This window comes from Heliangelus exortis, chromosome 2, assembly GCF_036169615.1.
Source record: "Heliangelus exortis chromosome 2, bHelExo1.hap1, whole genome shotgun sequence".
Classification (NCBI taxonomy): domain Eukaryota; kingdom Metazoa; phylum Chordata; class Aves; order Apodiformes; family Trochilidae; genus Heliangelus; species Heliangelus exortis.
Window position 1 is genome coordinate 139628176 of NC_092423.1, and position 18996 is coordinate 139647171.

At 41.3% G+C, this 18996-nt stretch overlaps 1 protein-coding gene across 24 annotated transcripts in view; it reads right to left on the minus strand.

Annotated features, from left to right (window-relative positions):
- Positions 1-363: 363 nt before the first annotated feature.
- MTSS1 (MTSS I-BAR domain containing 1) overlaps positions 364-18996 on the minus strand; it is a 122133-nt gene continuing 103500 nt past the window's right edge. For 5 of the 24 annotated variants that reach the window (XM_071738350.1, XM_071738336.1, XM_071738333.1 and 2 more), the window contains 7 exons: positions 18427-18524; positions 16209-16419; positions 8485-8604; positions 7272-7466; positions 5090-5254; positions 4574-4736; positions 364-3313 (listed from right to left, as the gene is read on the minus strand). In XM_071738350.1, coding sequence (XP_071594451.1) covers positions 2616-3313; positions 4574-4736; positions 5090-5254; positions 7272-7466; positions 8485-8604; positions 16209-16419; positions 18427-18524 — 1650 coding nt within the window. In that variant the 3' untranslated portion in view covers positions 364-2615. The remainder of the gene's footprint in view (positions 3314-4573; positions 4737-5089; positions 5255-7271; positions 7467-8484; positions 8605-16208; positions 16420-18426; positions 18525-18996) is intronic. The other 19 variants (XM_071738349.1, XM_071738346.1, XM_071738345.1 and 16 more) reach the window with 15 other exon arrangements.

The following is an 18996-nucleotide window of genomic DNA, read 5'->3' on the forward strand; positions in this document are numbered from 1 at the left end:
TGGTGTCCTACTGGAGGAATTCTAAGTGTGGGCAGTGCTGGCAGCAGCAACCTTCCTCTGGCAAAAAAACCTGTGGTCAGATACACAAACATGTGGAGTTTGTGTAACAGACCAGGTAACAACAGTGAGTGACAGAAATGTCATCAGTTATTATTTAATGGGAATTTCCCTCATTTAGTGCTGCAGCTCTGCTCTGCTATCACCCGTCTGGACACATCAGTAAAACAGGTGCATGTTACTATTAAAGATTCTTGCTTCTGCTACATGCAGATGAAACCCCTCTGATCCTCAGAACTCTGAATAAGGACACTTGATAGCCAAAGCTCTGGAAGCAGACTGTCTTTAAGAACAGAAATACAGAAGTTTTCCAGCAGTTCTTTATTTATAATGGAGACTTAAGCAATCATTACAATGTAGAAGGGAGACACACTTACAGCAATTATTTATACCAGTTTAGAACAAAAAAACCGCACAGGGAGAGGTCAACTCTCAGTACAAACTAGCAACTAAACCACAATAATTTACCATTAGAAACATTTTATTTTTTAGCTGTGACACTGCTTTTACAATATGCAAAAACACAAACAATAGAACTATCCAAAGTGTTTTGTCACATTCTTTCTACATTGAATTTGGCAACATTTTATATTAAATTTTACTGATTATACTAACGTTTAAGAACTAAACAAGTGAAAAGCTGTACTCAAGTACAGTTACATCCATTTATTTCAAAGGTTTAAATAACACTTTTAACTACTGAGATTATCTCCTAGCAGTTTTTGTTTATGCAAAAACCATCTCAAAGCCTCATTTGCACAATGCATCAGCTACTGTATCAAGATTTGTGGGCTACACCACAGGCACTACTGTTTATTATATTCTGTAATAAGGAGCTTGTTTTCAAAAGAAAGGAAGGTTTAATATCTTATAAGAATCATGCCTTTTTTTTTTTTTTCATTTTGCTTTTAAGCCATAACAAAAAAAAAAGTTAGCAACCACAGCAGTGTAAAATGTTATATAGAACACAGTGACTACACAGTTACTAGAAGTTTCACATCCAATGCAGTTATGTATTAAAGCATAAGAGGTTATGTAGGCAAGTCTAGAGCCAACAGAAATCTGCAGAGGGTGTGGTGGAAGCCAGCCCCTTGTATAGAGTATTTGATGCATTTTTAAGCAACCCTGGATGCACAAACCTGGTGCCTATCCACGCGTGGGTCTGCTGTGGGTGGGCAGGTGGCATCCTTCTGGACTGTCTGATCAGAGCATGTGTCATGCCCTGGGGTCTGCATATTTCTATTTGCTTTAGGAGACGGATATTGCAGCAGTAACTTTAAGGAAAAAAATCCAACTCTTAATAATTCTATCAATAGCGTTCCAAAAAACATGACTTAAAGTACAAAAAAAAAGAGAATATAGTGGTCAGACTCCCAGTATTATCAAAAAAATGGTATCTCTCCCCACCCCCCACCCTTTACCCCTTTTTTTTAGGTATTTAAGAAAAGCCAATCAACTGCCATTTAAAAGAAGTTAAGAAAAACAAGCCCCTGTATTGGAAAGAAACATTCGCAGTTTATTAGATTACAAGCTGGTTACACCGGTCAAATTCAGCCCAAAATTGGGGTTTACAAGGTGCCCAGCCTGCTGGGCACAGTCAGAAAAAGGCATTTTGATATCTTAAGAATTCCCTGCTTGGATTTTAAAAATGTTTTCACATTTGGAACTGCCTTAAGCCTGTCGTCCTTGTTTGTATTCAGTGAAAGGATGAGTGGAACAAAAAGTGAAGGTGGAAGAACCAAGCCTACACAGTTAAGGCTGCATGCATGTGACTGAGAGTTGCTGCTGTGCAGTCAAAAAAGAAACATGAAAAAAACCAGTCTTTAAAACACCCTACAGAAACAAAACACAGCAATCCAATATGGCTTATTCTGATGCATTTACCATGAAGCTACTAGTAATTAATCCTACTAGGCTACTTTTGTGCAACAGCATCTGCTATTTTGATGGCATCTCCCTCCCCCCCACTACTCCCCAAATACTCTACCAACTGCAGGTTTCTTCTTTGCATTATGTATTGCTTTTATTGTCAATTTTTATTCCTGCTTTTCAAACTCTTTTAATACTTAAATGAGGACCTGTTCCTTACAGCTTGACTTAAACTTTAAAGTAAGTCCCATTGTTTTGCTTTTTTAACCTATTACAAGGCGCTCTACAAAAGCTTGCAAAAAAGCCAAATTTTCATTCAATCCCTTTGCTGAAGTTAACTACTCAGCGCTTTTTTTTTTATTATTTTCTCCTACAATTTAAAACTTTACAAAGAGAGTTATAAAAAAAGGTAAATGGGATTTGGCACCTTCAGAAAAAATTAAAAGTGTAACTTAGATCAAAAAAATGCAGAAACAAAATCGTTGATATTTACAAATTAAAACACCAGTGAAGATTATGTTTTTACTACGTGCTTTCACCTTGTTCTGTCATCTAGAGTACTTTCAGACTGTCTGTTACCGAGTATCTTTAAAAATTCACTGATTACAGATTGGAATGGATAGAGACAAATTAGTTTCCTCACAGTTCCTTCTCGGCAGCTACGAAGTACTCTGGCAGCTTTTCTGCTCCTAGGAAATTCGAGGTGCTGAGCGATCATTCGTGGTCGTCTTCTTCAGTTTGACCCCGCGCCGGATGGCGTTCAGCATATCTTCACCTTGGGGGACATCCCCAGGACTCACCTCTCCGGGGTCGAGCTCGGGCTGGCCCGTGGGTGTCAGGGGGCTGACGCCATCCCGCTCGCTCTCCTCCCCCTCGCTCTCAGCAACCCCTGACCTCTGCTCCTCAGCACCGCTCAGTTTCTGGCTCGACGGCGGAGGGTTGACCGATGCTTGTCCGCTCCATGAGGACGAGGGCATGCTGGTGACACCTTGCCCGCCATCTCCTGCCGCCGGAGACTCAGGACTTTGCTCGGGACATTCTTCTGTCCCAGCCAGGGCACCCGGCAGCCCCCCCGGGATATCGGGGACGGTCGGCGTTTTGACGGGAATCACCGGCGTCTTGATGGGAATGGGCCCTCCCCCGATGGTACCGCGTCTGACCGAGGGCTTGGTGGACGGGGTCCGTCTGATGGTGGCGACGCCGGGGGTGACGATGACGGGTCCAAGCGTGGTGGGCAGACCTGCAGTGGAAGCAGGACGCTTGGTTTGAAACATTCTACGATAGGACTGGCTAATGTCGCTGTTTCTTGGGATGGTGGAGGATTTGTCAAACTCTTGTTGTTCTGCCTCCTGGTCACCACTCACAGAGAAATAATCATAATCTGAAACTGATGCCAAAAGACAGAGTTAGGAACAAGCTGGAGAAGACCCCTGAGTCACATCAGTGAGAGTGCATAAGCAAAAAAAAAAAAAGGTCATAAAACCAAAAAAGCCTGGAGGGCAACAGCAGTTAAGAGAGGTTCCACCTTTAGGAGGAAGGAAGCCTGAAATATTGTGACCAAGAATAGGCTGTGCAGCTGAAGGCAGGCACTGCATCAGGCTGACTCTAAAGCTGCAGGGTGCCCACATGACTTGTAAAAGAGAATGAGAACTGCAGACTCTAAGTCCCCTCTCTGAAAAGAATTAATTAACTAACCAAGACTCAATGTTTGTTGCCAACATTAAGGTACCAAAACCAGCATCCTACAAGCCGTATGTTACCACCTCTAGATACAAATACTTAAAATAGGCAGTGACTAAAAAATGTACTTCAGGCAAAAAATGTGGGACTCAGGGGACTGTGTACCAGTGCGTTCAGCAGCAGATTTGCCAATTTACAAAGTAAATCCCATCTGCCAGTGCTGAAAACTCAGCTTCAGCTTTGATTAATTGCATCAGGTTCTTTCCATGTAACTGCTGAGCCAAGCGAGGCCCTTCCCAAGCTCTGCTGCCTCTTGTGACTGCACAGTACCACCGACCTCAGCTGAGCAAACAAGGCAGTTTCTCAACTGCAAACACCAACCAAAAACCAGCTTGCTGCTGGTTCTGAAGCAGTACAAAACCCAGTACCTTACTATTGCACCTTCCCCAGTACGGCCAAATTAAGGTCTCTAATGGATTCTTTTTCCAACAATGACAATTTCTGCTTAGGTAGGAAATAAAAGGTAGGAAACCAAAAGCAGATTCAAAGGACTGACAGCAAGAAAGCAAAACTCACAAGTGCATATTTGCTAAGACAGTATCTCTGAAAGGACACTACTACAATAACAAATGTATGATAGGATACAAAAATGTATTGTTCCACTTAACCCATGAAATGTAATTCCAGCATCTTCTTTAAGATAGTAGCATCCTTAAGCTAAACATCATTCTAGTAATGCACAAGAAAATACAATCATTCGGTACACTATGCAGCAATCAAGGTTTCTATTTAGCTAACAAATCCAGGCTGCATTCCAAGTTGGAAAAAACTGCACTACAGCAACATTCATCCATTTCTCCCTAGCTGACTACAGAGCCAGTGAGTAATAGCTCCTTGGGACTGAGGGGTGAATGTATGATGGCCAGGATGAAAATGCTCTGAAAAATAACAGCTCCTGGATGGGTACCTTGAGATGGGATGGTGTCCTCTGAACAGCATGGAGTTGTTGTCTGGGTGCTGTAGCCACTGGAGCACTGCAAGGAATCCCGACTGCTCCTCTGGGTGTCCAGCTGCAGCCCTCTGGTCAAAGCAAGTGCCAGCTCCTCGCAGGCCTCCATCTCCTCACCCTGCTGGTTACACACAGAAAGGAAACTCGTCATCTCTAGAAGGCCCAGTCACTCTTCACTAACCTTTAGCTTTCTTTCCTCCCAAGCAGAGCTTGTCACCATCACATCCCAACAGGACTGTGCCCAACCACCTACTAGGGCTTCAAAGACACTTACTTAGATGCTGTTGCTCTACAAATGCCAATACCCAAAGGCACATTACCTCGTGCCCACCAAAGTTTCACTGACCACACAAACCCTACGCCAGTCCCACCTGTTGGATAAACAGGTGCCCACTTGGAGCAAATAAATACTGGCAGAAGCCCGCATATCCATTTCCTTTGCATCAGATGGTGTATTTGAAAAAAGAGCTTCACCCTTGTGGCAGCTGACACCGTCATGCTCCGAGGTCTCTGGGCCTCCTCAGGGGGCATGGATGGTCCACTCTGAGCTCCTCCATTCACATCTGGTTCACGTTTTTCTTTGCGACGTTGCAATGTGTTCACCATTGGCTGATCGTAGGGGCCTGGTTTGGCCCAGTCCTAAGGAAATGTGTTTGTCAGTGATAGCTTTCATCAGTATCTGTGCTTCATTTACAAGTAGAACTATGCAATTTTAATGCAGCAGATTACAGATCAAACTGGATACACCTCTCTCAGTAAGGCTAGAAATAAATTAATTTTGAGGATATTAAAACCCCCCACCTATAAAAACAGTCTCCTTTATTACAGGGAATCTAAGCTTTCTATTTTACCTAAGTGTTCTTATATGGGGGTATTAAACCTTCTATTATTACAGATATCTGTAAGTGAAATTCCATTGTGTTAAAGCCTGTATTTGCAGAAATTAAAATGCAAAAACCACTGGCACACGGCGGAAAATATACATAAATGTCCGCTCAGTGTTGTAACTGTTCTAGAGGTACATGAGTTCTAGCACTACACACTGCTCTATGTCTACAAGTCTGAAAAATTAGGCTTGAACAGATTTTGATACACACTACAAGAGCCAGTTTCTCTGAGTAATCTCTCAGTTTACTTAGTAGCAGCAATCTAGTTTACAATAATGATGTGTACTGAAGAAAAACTAACTTAATTCTGAATTATTGGTGCCAAATTTGAAACAGAAACTCCTCAGGCCATGAGGGCTATATTCACTAAGGGCTCTATTAAGCAAAGTCCTGAGGGTGTCCAGAAACCACACGTTGGACACAAAGAGCAGGACTGATCAGTGACCTGTGCTGGGACGCAGAACCAAAATGTGAGCTGCTGCAGGGGCAAGCCCAATCCTAGGAGAGTTTTCCTTCATGAAGACAAAAGGTGCTTTTAAAATAAAGGAAACAATTTGTGCATGAGAAGAGGCCACAGACCCCACTACTGGCAGCAGCTGGCTGCTGGGCAGCCCCTGCACAGCCTTCCAATCCATAATTAATGATGGGCTAAGAACACACTGTAGGTTTTACTGACATGTGTCTCAGTCCAAGGCATGATAAGTGCAAGGCAGCTGTACTGACAGCAGCCCCTTGTGCAGACAAGTATTCTGGTTTTACTAACACAGATGAAACTCTGCTGTGCCTGAACAGCTGGGTGTTTTGCTGTAAAATATATTGGCAAAGTGCTTCTAGCATAGACACAGCTAATGATGCTGAAGCCCCAAGACCACTGTGGCCACCCAGTGCATACATCTCAACAGTCTCCAGATGCTGGAGAGAGGTTAGGGGGTTCTGTAACAAGTATCTCAACGTGTATAAGAAAGTCCCATGCATACGCAGTATCATATAAACACATCCACAGGCATTTTAGACCTGTGCATCTATTATCAACTTGTGAAGATTTACAGCAACAGACAAGAGACCTTCTCTCCTTGCTCCAGGGCAGAGTCTCCCAGAGGAATCGTGTGGCAGGGATGAAAGTCAAGGCTCTGGCAAAGCAGAGACATTTTGATGCCAAGGAATATCCCTGCAGACCCAGCTGGAGTAAATGAAAGAAGTTACCACACTCTGACTATGTCTCACCCAAGAGAACAAAACAAGCTGGGTGAGCACTTTCAGTTTGGGGCAGTAAAGCCAGGATAGTTTCAGTCATCACTTGGGTTCACCTTCTTAAACCACTCCAGCTTGATCTACAAGAGCCATGCCTGCTGTGGCCAAGGTGGGGGCCAAACACAGCTGCCACAGTGAGAACACCATGTTGTTCTATGTATGGTTTCACTAAGCCAACTGGATGCCAAGCCTGAACTTCCCTGCTCACGAGAGAGCTTTGACATTGCTAAACAAGCTCTCTTCTCGCTGAATAGAGCCCAGAGTGCTTTCCCCAATGTTCCAGAGTTAAACTATTCCTGCCTAGCTAGGTGTTGTCAGCTTTAGTATGACGAGGTGATTCAGAAATATCCACTACTGGATTTTATCTCTCTGATTATCAGCATGCAGTGCCCATTCAGAGTGGTATTAAACAGAGCAAATCAACAAGTAATTACATGGATGGAAAGGTAGCAACAACCGCCATGCGCACACTGTTGGTATGAGGAGGTGAGGACTGCCACAACAAAAGGAACACAAACCTTCCAGCTAGGGATCTTAGATGATGGTAACATGCCTGGCCCAATGGTGTAATAATGAACGTAGTCTGGAAGGAGGGCTGAGGGAGCCCGAGTCCACGCGCGGGAGACAGGCGGGAAATGAGGGAAAGGACCTGCACCAACTGAAGCTACGGATGGGTCACTTGATAAACTACAGTGATAAAACCCATTAGACAACTGGAAACGAAACAAATAAACAAACAAAAACAGAGAAATTAATATAAACGGAATGAATATGAAAATATACTGAGACGCTGATGTTCTAGGGAGAAAGCGTCTGTATTTTAGAAAAAAAGAAAGTGAACTCTTAGCTTTGCTGTGAATAAACAACAGAAAATAGATACAGTGCTTGGTTCAGAAGTGAGATTGCTTGAAAACTGTTTTTTGGTATAACAGATTTCAGACATCAGTCTAGCAGTCACTGTTTCCAGGCTGGGTGGCTTTGCCTCCTGTCCATGTGAGTGGCACACTGTGAAAAAGCCCTTGTGATTTCGGTACCCTGCAGACCGTGGACACTGAAACAAAACATTTCCATACTGGAGGCACTGGTGCTGTTTATTCTGTGTAGCTGGACAGAAGGGAAAGGCACACAGCCTTTGAAAAGTACATGTTCTGGCTGTGATGATATGGAAGAAAAAAACAAACAAACAAACCAACAACAGAATAAAACATCAGCAAGGATTTACCAGATGAGAATGGAGACCGCTATCACTTCCTCCCTGAATCAGAGTATATCCCCTGTAATTTACTCCAACCACGTCTTTTGTTTTCCTATTTGTTTTGGTCAAAAACACATCCCAATTTCTTAGTGTTATGCATGCTACCTAATGGGAGAGAGGGGAGAAGCCACGAATGGTACAACCTGGTCAAGATGTCTTTTGTCAGGCAACCAGCTGGGTCTGGACAGTGTTCCGCAACTGCTTTGAGTGGAAAAGGTGGACAAATAGCTTTTCTTAGAAATTTACCTCTGTAAAATGCCAAATTTGTAGCTTTACCCTAGCTGCAAGTTTAAAGGTAGGTGTGCTGAGGTTTATACAAACATTTGTTTCTAAGGGAGTGTGCAACAGTTCCTATTCTCATCTTCAAAGGGAGAAATCCCAGCTGTGTCCCATGCATGAGGTTTTTTTGTTCAAATGTTGCTGGATTTGGACAATGAGCTACTAGGTTTGTATGTCTTTGAGATGAAGTTTTTCACCTTATCTGTGGAGGCCCAAGCCCCCATGGTGGAGCCTGAGCTGACTGAGGTGGGGGAACTGCACTCGCTCACTGACTGGCAGGTTTCAGAGGCTTCTGAAGAGGCAGAGCTGGACGAATTCTGCAGCATAAAACAGCACAGCAAGACAGGGAAAGGATACAGAAGCCACCCAAAAAGAAAAACAACAACAACAAAAACCAAAACAAAAAAACCAACCAAACAAAAAATACCAACAAAAAGCCAAACACAAACACAAAAAAAGAAAGACAAAAAGCACACACAGAGAGACACACAGGAGAGAGGGAAGGATGAGAGAAGCACAGGGTTAGGGTTTTAAAAATCAATCAGAAACTGCTCAAAACCATTGCTAACGTTCAGGAAAACTATGAAAACCAAACCAAGCCATTTGCTTAATGCGAGAACTTGCCACGCTGCTTGAGAATGAGGGAACTGAGGCAGCTATCTCAGTCCTCATGGTAATTTCAGCATCTCAATTCTGTTAGCTGTCTCAGAGCAAGAAGCTGAGGGAACCTACAGTCCAAACATGCAATATACCAAGACAACTGATCTATACAGAAAAGCAGATCATCAGTACTTCAGAGACACAAAGTTTAGGTTTAAACCAGGAAGCAGCAAATGTCACTTACATTCACAAGTTCTCAGATATTTTGATCTGCAAAAGCGCTTTTGAAAAAGCTCATCTGAGTTTAAATATTATGGAACAGAGAAAGAAGTGATACTTACCAAAGCTGGAGGTTTCCAAAGTGCATTATCTGTATGCATGTGCCTCTGCGAGTAGTATGCATACAACAAAAGCACTCTGACTCAAACTTTTCTGCACAGCAGCTCTAAACTGAAGGTACATGTACTCTGCTGAGTGCATAAATGATGGCATGTGCTTGCCATCACCTCCTCTTAACAGCAGAAAGAGAAAACACCAAAGACTTGGATGGCGAGGGAAGGAAAATGCAGGATGTAGTCTCCATCAAACACCTCAAACATTTAGCTCCTAGCTAGGATCTCCTCTTCCACTTTTCAGCACACCTTCTGCACATTTGCAGTTCTAAGATCTCTACACTAGCATCTAATTCACCTTCAGGCAGGACAAGGTGAATAACCACATAGACCATTTTAATAGCTTCAATGCTCTTAGATATCTGCCCCTTGAAAGTGGCATCTCCCTCAGCAGGAGTGTGCGTGCAGGTCCGACTAAGCACTTGGAAATGGTCATGAATACTGGCAAAGCTGTCAGGGCAGTACTGAGCTCTATTCACTGTCAGGAAATTCAACACTAGCAACACTAATTCATCCTTTGGTAGTCCAAGACCTGTGAAGTGAGTCCTTCTAAGGATTCCCCTGGCATTTTATTTTATGCCAGCAGTGAGAACGACTGAGATTTCCCAAAACGTGCTCTTGTATCAAGTTGCAGAAAAGCTCTGGATTTCAAGGAATGACATTTTGAAGAGGAAGGAAAATCTCATCTGAAATAAAATTTCATCAGCTAGCCTTAGATGAGATCTTGGGGTGAGTCTGCAATAAAAAGACAGCTGAATAAGAGGCACTTAAAAGTAATTACTGCTGACACCCAGAAGTTATCTCATTGCTCAACAGATGCCACATATAAAGAATGTATAACTAACTGCCTAAGTAAAAGGAGATGATGGTCTTCTAAGATGGCACACCACCACCAGAAGAATTTTGGTGAAGTCTGCTGAGAAGCTAGTACAGCACCAGCATCCTGAGCTTATTAGCAAATTATGGATTTTAATGAAACTTTGCAAAAGCTGTTGAACCGTTTCATAGAACTAATGCACGTTCTAATTTAGGCTGACACGAGATCAGACCTGCAGGCAACCTGTCAAAAGTGTAAGTAATCAATAAGCTCAGCTAGCAAGGCTTGTGTTCAAACTGCAGTTAAGAGTTTAAGTGATCATAAGATCAGAAGAAACTACAATAAATGACATAAAGGAGAGAGTTGAAAAGTGGGGTACGTGCTTGAAGCTTTGTGATTTAACACAACTCGTTTTACAGGAGAAAAACCTCTAAAAATAAGAATACTGGCAAACATGAGGCACAGTTGATATTGTTATCAGACATAACTCCAGCACATTAAATGGAGATGAGAATATTTTTCCCATCCTTAGAGACAAAAACATTATAGAAAACTAGTTTGTAGATAAAAACTCCAAGTTCTGACTGACATTCTAGTTAGCTCAGCAAAAGAAACTGTTTGAAAACTCCCATGAAAATACTCACACTAGCATTACTCTTCGTCCAGGAGAAAAAAAAAGACAAAGAAAAAAAATATTTCAGAAAATGCTTCCAGATTGCTTATGGCCTGGAAGACCCTCCTGGGTCTGCATACTCTGCATGTGGCAGGTCAGACTATGAGGAACCTGAGTTCCAAATACTGTATCACACCATCTTGTTCACTGCAGATGCCTTGATGATGGCAAGTGAGAATTCTGAGTTTACACCCACGAGACTATTATTTCTACAGGCCAGAAACTTCAAGAGAATCAAGCTATAGTAGAAATGGATCATAAATGAGATTTATTAGCAATAAGGCTGCACGGAGTAACTAGATGGGAAAAGGCTAAAAATGTAAATTCTGAAGATGTAAACAATTGTTCAATTTATTTGATGTACAGGGGGAAGGATTGGAAGTGGTCAACTTATTTTTGTAATGAAGTGACTCCAAGGTAAAAGAAAGATGAAAGAAATTACTAACCCACTAACTCAGTGTGGTCATTTTCAACATGAAAATTTAGACAAAGGATAAACTAAGATGCCACAGGGAAAACACCCTGGTAGTTGAAGGAAATGTAAGAAGTGTTGCTAGGGAAATAGGATTTCCTTGTCTTGAGAATAGCACAGGGAAGGGGGGCCTCTAGTCTTGCTAAAAAAAAATTAAAATTGTGAGAAAACAATGGAGAGGGAGGTAGAAGAATACTGAACTCCTGAAGGAAAAGCCTTATGAAAACACACGTGGCATCAGGTCAAAGGCTGCCTGGATCAGGCTGAAGAAACATTCTTGAATGGTTGGACCCGGGTGTGGGAAGCACAGACCACCCTTCATTTCTTGGCAGAAAGTACATGAGGGGCTGAAAACAGAAACTGCAGAGTTACTGCTTGGGCAAAAAATGTCCAGACTTTGGAATGCCTGTTCTAGGTGGACACCACCAGCCAGCACACGCGCCCTTGGGAGCACACGCACAGGCAAACACCAGGTGGGGCAATTTCCACTCCACCTCCCATGGAGTGAGAAACTTGACTATGGGAGTTTTGCAAATTATTTTAGTCAATTTCTTTTTTTAATTATTTTTTAGTTGGAATAATTTAAAAAAAATATTTTATTTTAGCTATTTTAACCCCAGGAGATTTTTTTTCCCCACAGCTGCAATAATGGTGGCTCTGTTCAACTCTCAAACCACCTCTTTTGCAAAAAAGCTTGAAGTTAACAGTATCAGCAGAGTGCTAAAATTGTGCTTTGCACAGTAACAACCAGTTTCTCAAATGTAAATTATACATATGTAGTTTGGTATCTGGTCCCTCAGACATGCCACAGCTTGTTCTTGGACAGTAGCCTGCTGCTTGGTATGGTCTGTATAAATTCCAGCAAGGATATTAAAAAAAAAACAAACCAAACCAAGGCTACTGGCCCATACTATATTGTTCATCTCTTGTCCTACCAACCTATAAAAGGACCAGAATTAACTTGGATTATTTGCATTCTTTGTTTGCTACATTCTTCATTCAAATACAGTATTCCCTCCCTTCTTTCCTCAACTAATCAGAGCTTCCTGGGCAAGGGTTTCCCAGGAGAGCAAACTCTACTTAGCTTAGCCCAGTTTCCACCTACAGTCAGTGCAAGATGTCTCAGTTGTATTTCAAAAAGCTTTGTATAGTGACTCAGGATCACCTCCTCAATTTGTTTCACTTCCAGAAACATGTTTCTACTACCCCTGTTCTCTAGTCAGTGTTAGGCAACTTAACTTAAAAAAAAGAAGTTCAAGAGAAACAAATGCCTAGGGATAATTTACAGATGTACTTCAGTTCTTTTGGGTTTGGGTTTTTGTGTTTGTTTTGCTTTTTTGTTGTTTTTATTTTGTTTGGGGGTTTGTTTGTTGGTTTTTTTTTTTTTTGGTTTTTTTAAGGTCTGATTTGGGAGCATTTAGTTTAACATAGAAAACTGAATAGTTGTAACAATGTATTTCCTCTATTTTATTTTCATGCTATTTCAAGCAATGGATTCTGCACAAAAGCAGATTCTTTGCAGCTTGCTGATCTGTACATGCAGTAGCAAGTTCACATCCAGTTTCCCTCTATTTCACTGTTTACGGAAAGCAATTTTCAGAATATTCTGACAATGAAGACTTAGTCCTCTACTGTTTGACAACACATCACCTTTTTTTTTCCCTCTTCTTTACCCGCTTCTTTTCCTCCCTTTGCTTACATCCTCACAAAGTTATAAGCAGCCTCTAAAATCCAACTGTACAATTGTTTCTCCTGTGCACGCTCACTTTAGGTTTAGTGGATCCTTCTATTGTAATCCCCTAAATAAAATATAACCATACTACTACCATATTACTTCACTGCAGATATCCCCAGACCTCAGTCTGTCTACTACATAGAGCAATGTGAGTTTAGCAGCACCAGCCATGCTCAATGTTCATCCAAGAGCTACTTGGTGCTCCCAGCTGCAGCTCTGTCAGAAGGGCTTTACTCGGTGCCACGGGCAATGCTGGCCAGGGCTGACCTCAAATCTGGCATTTGGAGAAAATGTGGTGTTCCAGAAAGAGACCTGTGATGCTTTTCCAGCTGTTCAGCTATACCCAAATGTACTTGCTTAATTAAGATTAAAGCATTTTATAGTGACCCTTCCACACGTACAGGCTAACACTTTCATTCCATGTGATGTTAACAGCAACGCTGCAGAAAACAGATTGTACTAAACCAGTGTAAGGGCAGAGACAAATTTTATAAATGCTCTTTTTCCTATCCTCTATGCAGAGTACAACAGTAAAGACATAATATTCATAAACTATAGGCTGAAAAGCACTATTCATTCTGCCAGTCTTCTCTCCTCTGGTATAGTTTGTTACCTTGTTTAAATCTCTACTTATTCCTTGTTTGATTTCCCTCTGCGATTTTGAATTAACTCAAGTTTAATTTTCAGTGACACTTGCTTGTCTAAAATGTGGATGACAGCATAAAAGCTTCACAATTATGGGAATATTCTGTAGCCCCCCTTCTACCTTTTTTTAATCCGTTATGAAAAGAAAATGGATTTTGTTGTCTGCAAAACTACTGCTGACAGTAGATGCCACAGCATGTATCTAGCAAACATCGGCAGAGCATCCACCTGCACAAGATATATAGCTTTTCATTTCCTTTGTTGATTCCAGAGCTTGCTCTTCTGCTGTCTCAGTGTCACTACCAGAAGCAGTGTCACCAATGTTTCAAACACAGTTAGCAGCTGATGTGGCTGCTCCTCAGAAGCACAATACCACACGGAAGATCTGTCAGTTGGTTAGAGACACACAACACAAAGTCACGCTGTAAATTGAACAGCTTCTTGATAAGCTCACGATCACAATTATCTGTCAGCACAACACACACACTTTACTTAGTGCTGAACGTACAAAGCAAGACACTTAAGCAAAGATGAAGCAGCCAGGCAAGGATCTGTTACCTTTTCCTTTGTGTAAAGGTAGACAGAACTAGAGACATACAGAGCACAAACCTGTTTCTCATACCAACACACTACACTTGTCAAGTCAATGCCACACTGCTGCAGCCTTCTACAGCTCATGAATAGCTCAAGTGATGCTTGGATCAGTTTGCAACTTTATGGACAGTGTCTAAAATGAAGTGAAAGCATATGAACTTAGCTGGTGTGAATCAGCACGGATCCCATCACCTTTTAGGATGTTCTGCCAGCTGATACCAGCCTAAGTTCTCCTTCCTGTTTAACAGGGTAACTTGCAAAGAGAGGTGTTGGGTTCTTTCCATGCTAAGGGATACTGCACAGTTACATCCTCATCTGCAAATGGAGCATCATCATGTAGATTACTGCCCCTCTATGCAGGTGCAGTGTATATTAAGAAAACTAAAGATGATGCTAGCATGTGTAACTGATGTGCATATCTTAAAAGTCAACTTCCTTACCGTGTTACCATTCCAGTTTACCTTATTACTGCCCATTTACTTTTTTTTTGCATTTCACTTAGGTTAGCCATAGCCAATCTAAACAAAACAGCCATTTCATTAATGTGCACAAAGCTCTTCAAGATGTCATCTATAAAAAAATGCTGATGTGTCCAGACTGGGGACAGTGCAGAAGATGTATTAATTTGTAAACAAAGCATTTCTAATAAAATGGAAGAGGTAAATGTATTAAGGAATTGGTGACCTTCCCTTGAGAACATGTTCCAAACCTAAATGAACAAGTGTTGTTTTGGATGATACCCTAAAATGTCCACTAAGGCTGCTACTTCCTAAATGTTCTGCAAGAAGTTTGGTTCTGTGTGCTGTCAAAGGTGGTCCAGGAGTGGCTTAAGTGTGTAGGTAACACTTGGTAACCACTAACACTGAAGCTGTTGGCTGCTTGCTGACTGTGAGGATTAAAGTTATCATCACCTACAAAATCAATTACTCTTACACATATGAAAAGAAGTGTAACTATAGTTGTTAAACTAAAGGACAATCTTCTCCAGTGACCTCAAGTTGTGTTAAAAATGATTGATAGTCAACAACAGGATATTAGGTCCACTCCAGTTTTTAACAAAGATTTGTGATGGGATTTATAGTGTGAGATAGGAGTTCACCTGTGTTTTAAAAACACTGCAGTTGAGATATGATTTGTTTAAAAAGTACCCAAAGCAGAAAAAATAATCCAGTGCTGGAAGATACATGCCATGTAGGCATGCAAACCTCTGCCTGCAGGTGGCAGGCTGGTTTTCATAGGAATGATGCCATGAACAAATAAAGCAGCAACTTCCTTCTGCAGACCAGAAAATGCTCTGGAAAATTCTGGCTTACATTTATAGTGAAATTCTATTAGTCTGATCGAATTCAGGACACTATCCTATATGAGCACACAAGCAGCCATGTCTTATGAGTTCCATAAAGAATTAAAAATACCTCTCATTTCAGGCACCTTACTTTTGCAAGGTGCTCAATTGAGAGTCAAAAAGAGCAGGGTATCCACAGAAAGGGATGTCATGAAAAACAGTGGAATCAATTTAATATGAATATAACATGTGTTAAATATGAATGGCATTTTGCATATTTCAGGCCCTTTACAAGTCTCACTGATGCTGAAACCACCAGTATCAGTATCGATACTGTCAGAAGGCTGTTCTGGCACCAGTATTTGTCCATTAAAGCGTAAACAGCCACCAGATACTAAAAACTTTCAGTCTATGCAGGGTATTAACTGGTAACCTGAGTGGGCAGAGTGAAGATTTATTCCCTCCTGTAAGGTGGGACTTCTTGTTCTTTTTCATCTGTACATATCTGAAAGTTAGGCATCTAGGCTCCCTCCAGGATGACAGCAAACATCAGATGCTTTTAGTGAGTGCAGTGAGACAAACCTCACCCTCAGTGTTTAACCTGACTCCAAGGTCCCCTGAAACCACACCAGATACTCTTAGTGAAAGGTGAGCCAAGTTCTATAGTCCAGCTCACGCTCAGGTTTTTGTTCTCATGCTTGCACGTACCTGGTTAGGTGCTTCTGGTGGCATGGGGGATGGCGATTTGGACTGGAAAGCATCCTGGGACATGAATCCAGAATCATGGGAGGACACACTGGACAGCCTCATGGGTGCCTGCTGAGGCAGATTGGAGCTGCGATAGCGATAGTGTGAACTAGGTGAGTGCGAGTGCGAGCCACTGGACCGGGAATCACTACTGTTAACGCTGTTCAGACTGCTGTGAGAGACAAAAGGAACAGAGAAAGGAAAGGGGAGAGGAAAAGACACAAGGGTGGGGTGGGGAGAGACCCATATACAGTACAATTAACATTCCACATGTCTCTAGCAACAGGCAGCATAAACCGGAACAGAAAAACTGTTGACAAATTTAAATATATATATATATATATATGCACATATATATCAGTAAAGAACCATAAGCAGCTGCAGTATCCCTTGTGACCAGAGAGAAAATGGCATTTTACCTTGAATTTAACTCAAATCATCCAATTCTGTAACCACTCAATTCAAAGTCAAGTTAGGGGCAAAGGGATTGCTACCATGCCCTCTCTAGCATTTGCACAAAAAAACCCTGCTCGTTCCTGCTCCTGACTTACTCCCTGTTGCTCTTGCATCACGGTCCAAATTTTCAATGGATCTTTAGCAGGGGATCCAAAGGATTCACCTAGGATTCTATGAAAAGTCTGCCCCCAGGCATGCTGTTGCCCTGAGTCAGCAGACCAATGTGTCAGCCTGCTGAAACCATTGCTAAAAGTCCATGCCACAAAAGCACCTGGGACAAGTTTCACTCATATGAAGGCTTTCTACCAGCAAAAAAAACAAGGGACAGCAAACAGAGTGAAGTCAAGCTTCTTGAGTTTGTAGCTGCAGTTAGTAAGAAAGATGATCAGAGAATTTGAACCCCAAATTAATATCTCTGAAAATAATACTTGTTTTTACAAGCAAAGAGATTGATTTTTGATCTCCAGTATTGATGAATGATGGTAACAACATGCAAGCCACAATGTGGGAGCCTTTGAAGCTGCCTGCTGATGTGGTCGAGCAGGACTAGCAGGATGCATCAATCCAAAGGCAGCTTCCTACCTTCACTGGCAGGAGCTCACTAACTAGCTGAAAGGATGGCTCTAAAGGATACATAGGCAAGGACTGCAGCTCCTGTTCACAAATGCCACAGACACAGAAGATGTACAAGTTAGCCTGGAGCAGGGGAAGAGGAACTCTGCCTTATTTTACATGTGTACAGTTTGTTACCATACAGGTTTTACTACACAAGGTGATGAAGTTAATTAGGAACAGATGATGTATTTTTATGCTTTTCTTGCCATTTTCTTTTACAGTTTCAGGATATTGCATCTTTAAGCCTGTGCTCATTGCTCTAAATATGCATGTTTTCACACATATATATAAAAGTAACGAAGGTTTTTTTTTATATATATCTGCATGCAGAGACAAGTAGGTACATAGAAGAAGTCATGTTCACTTGCTCTGACATGCTATAGGCAACTTTGCTCATACACAGGGGACCTGTAGTATATTCTTCATAAAGCAAACCAGAAGATAATAATTCAAGAGCAGCTAGGAAGGTGTTGAGCAGAACACACAATAGGGTATCTTCCTTTTCAGGAAAAGGAAAGAGTAAATGTAGACAACAGGGTATGGGGGCAACATGCTAATAAACTGTTTTGTGAGAGAAAACAGTTTTTACAGAGAAAGCATAGACAGAATCCAGTGTTTCAACATATTTCAGGACAGCATTAGACAGCATTAAACAGTCAAAAAAACTTGTATCAAAAAAGCATTTCCATCTACCAAACTGATAGGGCAATTGCCAAGTATGTTTTTCCTTTTCAAATACTTTAACTTACTGATTAGTAACAGCTACTTAGAATAATCTAAAAAGTCATCACATGGGGAACAAAAAAGGAAATTATGAATGAACAATCTCAGAGCTTAGATCAGTACAGTCTGCTCTTTGATCCAAAATGGATTCAAGAGAACTGAATCAAAAGCATCTTCAAGTTGTCTTGAGTTCTAAAGTTGTTCAGTCATGCCCATCCTTTTTAATATTCCCAGTCACACACTTAACCAGATAAAGACCATAAGGGATTGATTTCATTAAGAGTCATTACTTAAGACTTAAGTATGCAAAAAAATCCATACCAGTCTGCACTTGCCTCCCTTTGCCCCCAAACAGCTTAAAATTAAATATTACCACTCTACTTACCTGCAAACACTAGATTTTCTGGACATGGTAGTACTGGGAGAGGATGGAGGAGTCTGATAAGACCAGCTGTAATCAGAACCTTTCAAATCTAAAATTACCTGATGAAAGATAATCAATAGCATCAAGGATGTGAAAATTTTTTTCCCCTATTAATAGAAAGCATCTGATTGTCATACAACATTTGTCACCACTACAAACTTCCAATGCCAATTGACCCAGTCTCAGTTCTCTTCCAGAATTACACAAAATATATTACACAGGAGATCCAGCTTCATCCTTGGCTTTACAGAGACTATCATACTTCAACACTAGAGATGCTATCACAGAAGGTAAATTCAGATTTAAATAGAAAAATCTTTAAAAAATAAACTAGAGTTTTATTTTATCCAGACTGGAAGCCGCTTTGGTTTTGTTAGGTTTTTTTTTCCTTAAAAATACTTCAGACTTAAGAATTTAAAAACTGACACATTATAAAAATTAATCAAAGATCCTATTTTCAAATACAGCAGAGCTTCCCTACTTTACACTTCAAGGTCAAGGATAAGTTCATAAAAGTACAGCATAAAACCT